The sequence below is a fragment of the Rana temporaria genome, chromosome 2 (genome assembly GCF_905171775.1).
Source record: "Rana temporaria chromosome 2, aRanTem1.1, whole genome shotgun sequence".
Taxonomy (NCBI): Eukaryota; Metazoa; Chordata; class Amphibia; order Anura; family Ranidae; genus Rana; species Rana temporaria.
Window position 1 is genome coordinate 362,979,155 of NC_053490.1, and position 9,762 is coordinate 362,988,916.

The following is a 9,762-nucleotide window of genomic DNA, read 5'->3' on the forward strand; positions in this document are numbered from 1 at the left end:
ACACACATTAACAATGCAGACATTGCATTTGCGACATGGATGATAGCCGTTTGTCTCTGGAAAGAAGGACACTTTTTTGGGGGGATCCAAAACATTGGGGGCTATCTCACTTTGAATGGACCTAGCCCCTCTAAATATTACACCTGCCCTTTCTGGTAGGACTGGTCCAAGTATCCTATCGCTTCGCAAAACCTTCCAATGTCTGTTTAAGATCTTTTGTACTTCATTGTATTGTGTGGAAAACTCTGTAAAGAAAGACCACTTGAATTTATCATCGTTAACTCTTCTGGGCTTGTCAACCAAAAGAGACGATCTTTCAGTAGCAGACACCGAACGGATCGCTTCATCAAGCACATGGGGTTTATACCCCTTGTCCACAAAGCGCTCCCTTAGGGTCAGACATTGGGATTGGAAATCCTCCTCCCTGGTACAATTCCTCCTGAGTCGGAGAAACTGGCCCCTGGGGACGGATCCCAACCACCGATCATGATGACAACTGTCGGTCGGTATATAACCGTTCCGATCGGTGGGCTTGAAAAAGGTTTTAAACTCAAGATGCCCCTCGATAGCTGCAATCTCAAGATCAAGAAAATGAACTGATGTGGTACTTGCCTCGTACGTCAAAATAATACCACGATCATTACCATTGAGGTGAGTCATAAAAGAATCTAGCGATTCCCTAGTGCCCTTCCACAGGAGGAGGATGTCGTCTATATAACGCGCCCAGAGAACCAACTCTGGTCTCCGAAACGCATAGACGACATCCTCCTCCCATTGGGCCATGAACAGGTTGGCGAGGCTGGGGGCATATTTAGCCCCCATAGCCACGCCTTTAACCTGTGAAAAAAACTGCCCCTGAAACCAAAAATAATTATGCCGGGTGGCAAAATCCAATAGCTGCATAATGAAGTTTCTTTGGATTACTGATAAAGATTGGTTCCTAGTGAGGAAAGTCTCTACTGCGGACAGACCAAGTTGGTGCGAGATGCACGTATAAAGTGCCGATACATCGGCTGTCACCAACCAGATTTGATCCTGATAGCGAACATCTTCTAATAATTTAATGGTATCTCTCGTATCTTTCAAATAAGAGGGAACCATTTTTACCAGTGGTTGTAAATAAAAGTCTATGTACTTGCCGATTCGAGATGTTACGGAGTCTATCCCGCTGACGATCGGACGTCCAGGGGGATTGACCGGGTCTTTGTGGACCTTCGGCAAGTAATATATCACTGGGATACGGGGGGCCAAAGGGACCAAGAAATCTGCTTCTTTTTTATTCAAAATGTTTAAAGCAGATCCCTCCTTGATGATGGATATCAAGGCCTTTTTGTATTTACTGGTGGGGTCACCAGGCAGTATGACATATGTACTCACATCTCCAAGCAATTTGTTCATTTCCTGAAGATATGCATCTTTATCGAGTACCACTATCCCTCCGCCTTTGTCGGCAGGGTGGACAATGATGTTTTTTTTCCCACAAAGTGCTTCTAGTCCAGCCTGGATTGATGGATCCTGGTGGATTTTTTTATTTGGTAATTTGTCTAAGTCCTCCAGAACAAGACTGCGGAATACATTGATGGAATGGGCCGTATTCGCCGCAGGGTTAAACATGGAGGGGTTAGACAAACCCGAATGTAAGGTCGCCATAGTCTGGTTCGAACCGACAATGACAGAAGGATTGGAACTATTGTTGGCTGCCCAGTCGGATTGATTGTCCGAACTGGGCAATGACAGGAAGTGTCTCTGAATATTTAACTTTCTGATGTATTTTTGAACATCTATAAAGGTCGAAAACCTGTTAAGTTTTCTGGGTGGTACAAATTTTAGACCTTTATCAAGAATAGCCAATTCATGGTCTGAAAGGGTAACTGAACTGAGATTAAAAATGCCTAAGCCTCTGGAGCTCTTTTTCTTTTTTTGGCGCTGTACTCGCCATCCCCCTCTGATACCTCGTTTTGTCTTAGGTTGCGAGGGGTGTGATAGGTGGCTTGGTGAAAACCCTGAGACCGGGAGAAACCAGGATCCTCATAATGATATTCATAAGGCCCTTCAGAATAGTCTCCACCCCCATCGCCATAATGATGAGGATAGGGATGAGGGTCATAATAAGCCGTGTGTGATTCACCACCATAAGGCGGAACCCTGTACTCTTGGGACCGCACTGGTGTGTGATAGGTTGGTCCACCCCTATATGTTCCACCTCTGGACCCTGATCTTAGGGGTCCACCAGCAGAACCTCTAGGGTGTGGATGACCTCTATCATTGTAATTATATCCTCTCCCCCGATGAGGTTGTCCCCTGTTACCCACAAATGGCTGGTATTCGGGTTTACCTCGACCACCATTGTGAGTCAGGGGATATTTGGAAAAATTGCGAGTGGCCGTTGTATTTACCTTTTTAGGTTGAGCGCCACGTGGAGAGGATGGGATAGGGGCATCGGGTACTAGCCTCCTATCTGGAGCAGTGCTAGGAATAATGGAAATTTCCATATCAGGGGATACATTGACAGAATTAGAGATTTTCTTTTGCCAGTTGAATACCAACTTGGCTTTATAATCGGATGTGTCACGGTTATATTTTTTCTGTTTCTTGTTCCTCTGTTCTTTTTCCTCTTTTTCAAGTGTATTTTTAAGATTTGTAGAAAGAGTGATATACTCTGGACTTTCATTTGAGGGCTTTAGTTTCTCTCTAATCTCTTTGATCTCTTTGTCCAAGATGGAAAGTCGAGATCGTTTTCTTTCGATCAGAAAGGTAACCAGCTGTAAGCCCGCCTCGTTAAAATACTTGTACCAAAGGTCCAAGTTTAACTCGCCTTGTTGGGGAGAGACATCCCACCTGAGGCCCCTAGGGACCATAGACTCCTTAGTATATTGCTCCAAAAAGGCTATATCCCATTGGAGATGGACTTCTGTGACCATTAAGTTTTTAAGCCTAATAAAGACACCACTTATCTCTGTGTCTAAACTCTGAGCAGTAAAAACCCCAAGAGCATCAAAGGATCTAGAGTTCCTATATTCAAATACATCCATAACGGATGTCTTTAGTAGAAGCAGCAGTGAATGAAAAAGTCAGAACAAAACGTGGATATATAGAAAAACAACTGCGCTAAAAAGTAAATAGAATAGATAAATAAATGAATATAAAACGTGAGCTGCCAGCACACACACAAACAAAGTACAAGAACAATTATAGAATATAAAATGCAGCGCTACACAATGAAACGATCTAGGACAAAAATCCTAACACGTGAGTGATATAATGAAAATAGTAATATGTGAATATTATGTGCAGAGTCCTTGGTCAGGAACTCTTATTTCAAATACGGTCCCTTATGTTAGGGGCTCAGAAAGTGATTACACCTCTATCAAAAGTGTACAAACAAACAAAAAAACGTGAGTATTCAATTCACAGCTTGAGATGTTTATAACATAGAGTCCGCACATGTGTTTCCAATAAGTGAGTAAAATCACTAAACAGGTGAGGAGAGTGAGGTGGAATAGTTCTTAGATATACTCCAAATACAAGAGACAGACAGTTCAACTGAAGTAACAGGAATAATACTGGCTTGTCTGAAGCAATCCTCAAAGAACAAAATAAGTGAAATAGGTACTCTTACCAACTTCGATGGACTCAAATACTAGTATTAGCAGTGAGTCAGATAAGCGTGATGGTCACTCCAGACCCTGGGCTCTGTATGGATCAATCAGCAGGGATGGTCGCTCCAATGGGAAAGATGGACCCACTCCTGGACCTGAGACCTTGCTTCTGGAACAGGAACCCAAATATGCGAGGCCAGCAATAAAAGGGCCAAGCTCATGGAACAGTGTAGTCCAAAGGAGATAAAAGAAAAAAAGAAAAAATGCTCCCGATGGTGCAGGTCAAAAAAAAACCTTTGAAGGCTTTTTATTAATAAAATTCACGTGATACAATTAAAAAGCAGTATGGGGTACCAGATGTACTACCCGACGCGTTTCGGCTTAACAGCCATCAACAGGGGTATATCCTTGTATTCCCAGACTGCAAACTTTTAAATGAAATGTAACCTCAAGCCACACCCCCTTAGTGGGGGTGGGACAGGAAGTCAAAAGTGGATACACCCATTCACATATAAAATCACAATATCTTGTAAAAACATATATCAATGACTCCACCAGCTTAATATATATACAATACAACATATGAACTTGCAGCAAGTATAAAAACAATCTTAAAAACATTGTTAGTATTATATGGATAAATCTCAGTATAAATCAACGAACTCATAACCCGGAAGTGATCTCAAGGATCTAACCTGGGGACATCCATAGTAGACATGATCCAATTATAAGTCATACTAAATAATGGGCTGTATTGAAACAAAAACCTAAACATAATGATATAGAATCTTCCCAAAATCATCCTAACCATGATAATAAAGGAATGTAACTGTAACTACTCAAGTGGTAATCCAGAGAGGGTCATGAACGGCCAACAAGAGGTACCTAAATTGCACACAGCATCTCTCATTCATGCCATAATGAGGCGTAATAGATTAATACAATGCCAGGGCACAGGACCAAAAAAGAATAACGATCCATCCCCTACAAAACCGCACTTATATGCCGGTTGTGAGGATGGACTCATGACTCAATGGTGTGAATGTTTGTTATGGGGACGCCTATAGTGTGCATGCCTCTGGGAAAGCGGGGGGCGGAGTCAGAGGTCGGAGTCGGTAGCGGACCTCCAATAGCAGAGTCCGCAATTTCGGCCCCTCCCGCCGACACGCCACCAGCTCCTTACTACAACCATCGTTCGATGGAAGAGGCAAGTCCACCGCGCCGCGCACCAATCACCGTGCAGCATGCACCGACGAATGGGCGCCTCAGAACGTCAGTCAAGCGCGATGACGTCACAAACGACAACCAATAGTATCGCCAACCTGCGTCTGTAACAGCAGGGAAGCGAGATGGCACCGGTCAAATATGAAAAAAGGCTATGGCAACAACACCAATAGCCCACCGGTGTATAGGAAGGGAGAAAACAAAAATAAAAATCTATCCCCCGCACCACAAAGACGGATCACTGGGCGGGCGGGAACAGCGACGTTGCCGCACCGTGAGCCAATCCGAACACGGCGCGTCATAACCAATGAGCAACCGCGGGCTTCAGTCACACAGGCATCAGCCAATGGCAACGCAAATTCTTATACACAAAACGGCAGGAAGGCTAAAGTATGTTATGGGGACATCAGGCATAGATGAATTATATCTCAGCCGAATCCACACTGAGGGGCACGAAAAATATGTAGGCAATATACTATTTTAAACCAATAAGGTAAAGGGCCTACTATATTTATTAAGCACACACTGGCTGGCATAGGGCATTGGCAATTACCCAATGAAAGCCAATGTGTGTAAATCCCTCCCAAACCGAGCGATATATAAATCATAATAAGCGTATATTGATCAGTTCGCGCAAAAGTTATAGCGTCTACAAAATAGGGGATAGTTTTATGGCATTTTTTAATATTTTTTTTACTAGTAATAGCAGCGATCTGCGATTTTTATCGTGACTGCGACTTTATGGCGGAAACACTTTATGGCGGACACATTTTTGGGACCATTGTCATTTTTACAGCGATCAGCACTATAAAAATGCACTGATGAAAATAACACTGGCAGTGAAGGGGTTAATCACTAGGTGGCGTTGAAGGGGTTAAGTGTGTCCTAGGGAATGATTTTTTACTCCAGGAGTATATAAAGAGTTTGGCAATTAAAAAAAAAAAAAAAGCTTAAATAATGCATTCAAATGTAACTAAACCCATTTGATTTGAGGTGACTAAAATGTACAGTAGATGTTATTAGACTAAAATATGACTAAAACTAAAACAGTTCAGATGAATAAATTCAACTAAATCTGCATTTTAGTCAAAAGACTAAAATGCTACTAAAACTAAAATGGCATTTTAGTAGCCCAAACTATTGATCAGATTATTTTACGAAAAACTTGTCTGAATCAATTTGACTGTATCATCTTTATGCATGTACTTTACAAACTTTTCATAGATTTCTTAAGAATAAAAAATTAGGAGAACTACAGACGATGATATTGTCTCCGCCCAGGGCACAGTTTGTCCCCATTGGAGTGTCCAGGGGTGGAGACCATAACTATTACCATAATGATCGACAGAACTTAGTGGTAACTCTGCTGTTTATCGTTCATTTACGCTTAATTTTTCTACCCTGTCATATGGATTCACTGAATGATTATTTTCAACATATAATGTATGACAATGTCTGTTGTTTGTTTTTCTTGCTAAAACTCAATAAAACAATTGAAACAAAATGGCATTTTAGTCAAAAGAAGACTAAACTAAATTTAAATTTGATGCCAAAATTAACACTAAAACAGATAAAACAAGACCTTGCAGTTGACTACACAAACTTTTGTGAAATAACTTTAAATGTGTCAAATAAAAGAATAACAAACAATAGTGGAATAAGAACCGAAACAATCTGTTGAGGGTATAACAACTGATTAACTTAAACTTATGAATGTGTATCTTGTTGATGCTTGAGGAGCACATCTAAGATAACTGATTCCAAGAAGCAACCAATTACCGTATTTATCGCGGGATAACGCGCTCCCGCGTATACCGCGCACCCCTAAAGTTGTCCCCTGAAATTCCTGTAAAAAAAATGTTATATGATTTCATTACTTACAGTTTTGGTGTCTTCCCAGTGTCCATCGTCCGGTCCGGCGTCCGTCTGCGGCCTCGATGGTGTCCTCCCGGCTTCTCCAGCGCGCGCCTCAAGTCGAGTCCCCGCTTCCCGCGCTCAGTTCAAACGCCTCCGCCGACATATACCGAGTGCAGTACACTCGGGTACATTTGGCAAGGCTCGGCGTTGCTCACGATCTGTGACGCTTATGCGTGAGCACGAGCGAAGCCGAGCCTGGCCGAATGTACCCAAGTGTACTGCACTCGGTATATGTCAGCGCAGGATTTCAAACTGAGCGCGGGAAGCGGCTATCGGCGTATATCGCGCACCCACGATTTTCCCCTTATTTTAAGGGGAAAATAGTGCGCGATATATGCCGATAAATACGGTAGTTAAAGCGGATCTTTAGTCAGTGCTGACCACAGCATAGGATACTCACACATTATGACACACTAACCTCTGGGTTTGACCTATTCCAGAGATGAAAAGTGCTGCTGCTACCATATTCTTCTGTTCTTTCTCTAAGTACCGTATTTTCCTTCCTAAGCCATTGGGGCAACTAATTAAGATGTCTCTCCTGCACATGCACGCTGGAGTTGCATTATTTTGCTACCTGACACTGCTCCTAATCGTTGCAGCTGGCTATAGCAAAAGGCAGTGATTCTACCAGAAAAATCTAACAAGCTGGTTGTACTGAAGTTGATCGATAGACCAACTTCAGTACAACCAGCGTGTGAAAGATAACATGTTGTGCAGCACTCAAAAATTCATGATGATACAAATTCCTTTTTTATACAATCTACTATATACTGTGCAATGACCACAAAATAAAACAGTGTAAAGTCCATTCGCCATCATGTAAAGATTTTTAAACCATACATTTAACAGTCCTTGGAAAAACTGTGAAAACAGATTATATAGCCAGAAGGGGAATTCCACGTGACATCAGTGTTGAAGTGAAGACACAGACAATAAAACCACCATCGGTTAGTGAGAGGCTTACCAGAGTGAGGGGACTCAAATGGGCATATGCTCAGTGAGTCAACAAGGCATATGGTGTAAACACAAAAGTATGGGACCTCCACATCTGGGCTCCAGATCAAACTGGAAGATAGTCCAATTGGTCAAGAGATGTCACAGAGAAGCAGTCCTCAGAAGCAGCAAACTTGTTAGACCAAATCCTCTCATATGTTCAAAATAGCATGACCAAAAAAAGAAAATGCTCCACACAGTGTGATATAATATATAATATAATATATGGATGATGGTACCCACCCCTATCCCAATATAAACTTTTATGTGAGGCAATATCCTATTGATATTCCACATATAAACATAGAAATGTATTTAAAAAATTGGAAACACTCACATTTAGAAAGTGGATCAAGCACTTGAAAATATAAGGTTTGTGGGTAACACAATGACATCAGCAGGGCTCGCCCCAAACTGCAACCAGCATGCCCATAGATGGATCGAAATTCAGTCTGTTAAACCCGCCAAATTTCAATCTATCTATGGCCATCTTAACTCTAAAAATTGCCCTTATATACAGTTTAAGTTGTGGCACAATATCCATTATATGTGGCCTCAGCAGGACTAATTTGTATTACAGGGTGCAAGCAGGTTCTTCTAATAATAATAATAATTTATCACTGTTATAAAAATTAAACATTTTTCTTTACTATCATGTTTATATACCTATTACATTGTTCTAAAAATGAAAACTGTGTTGAAAACCATACATAGTCATTGGATTTGAGTGCTATTTTTTACTTAAAGTATGTAATTCATAGCACACTTAATATTAAATTAATTTAAAAAAATACAACTGTGCCCCCTACCTTTCTGTGGAGGCGATGCCCCCATCATAGGATCATAGAGGACTCCACATGAAGAAATCGTAGTACTTTTGGAAGACATATCAGTCCACTGCAGTGTGTCTGTCAGATGTGGCTGCTTTTCGTGTACATTACAACTTCATAATCTGCAGACACACCTGGGCAAAGAACAGATCTTTTCTGTTAATTATCACCTAACAGGAAGTGTTTATGTAACAAAAGTACATAATATAGTCATACAATGACTTGCTTTAAAACATCTTTCCAAATGATGGAAAAGAGATGGAAAAAGATAAATGTGAATGAGGATAATGGTGAAAGAAAATGGTGATGTGTATAAAGTGATGGTCTCCTCTTTGCTGCCCAAGGTTAGTGATGCCTGAACTTTACTGCTAAGCAGAGTTGAAGCTCCTGCATAGCCACACTGTAGAATAAAATGAACAGCAGGGTGCAGAGGTCAGTATCAAATAAAATCACTTTATTATAAGCAGCACAATTAGGCCTCGTACACACGATAGGTTAACCAGAGGACAACAGTCTGATGGACCGTTTTCATCGGTCAAAACCGATCGTGTGTGGGCCCCATAGGTTATTTAACCATAGGTGAAAAAAATGCCAACTTGCTTTAAATTTAACCTATGGATTCCTAACCGATAGGTCAAAACCGATCGTTAGTAGGCACGACCATCGGATAAAAAATCCATGCATGCTCAGAATCAAGTCGACGCATGATTGGAAGCATTGAACTTTGTTTTTTTCAGCACGTCGTTGTGTTTTACGTCACCGCGTTCTGACACGATCGGTTATTTAACCTATGGTGTGTAGGCGTGACGGACAATCAGTCAGCTTCTTCGGTTAACCTATGACAACGGTCCTTCAGAACGTTCTCAACGGATGGACTGATCATGTGTACGAGGCTTTACAGTACATTGAAGTTAGCATAAAACAGTATGGCTAGGGAACACCTGAGACCAAGCAGCTTTGATGCATGTCAGGCTGTAGGCATCAATGAGCAAACAGAGATCGAGGATGACAGGGAGCCAGCCTGCTCAATAAATATAGTGATGTATAAAAATAAATATGTATAGAAAATAAATATATGCACTTACGTAAAAAGGAAAGAAAAAAAACTGATACGCATTTCTAGTCCAATGAGACTGAATGGTATGTAGCAAAAAGTACATGATAACAGAAGCTGGGATTATTTACCAAAATTAAAATAT

At 41.3% G+C, this 9,762-nt stretch overlaps 1 protein-coding gene across 1 annotated transcript in view; it reads right to left on the reverse strand.

The window, feature by feature from the left end:
• AMPD2 (adenosine monophosphate deaminase 2) overlaps positions 1–8,671 on the reverse strand; it is a 368,990-nt gene extending 360,319 nt beyond the window's left edge. The window contains exon 1 of the mRNA XM_040337637.1: positions 8,543–8,671. Coding sequence (XP_040193571.1) covers positions 8,543–8,621 — 79 coding nt within the window. The 5' untranslated portion in view covers positions 8,622–8,671. The remainder of the gene's footprint in view (positions 1–8,542) is intronic.
• Positions 8,672–9,762: the final 1,091 nt, after the last annotated feature.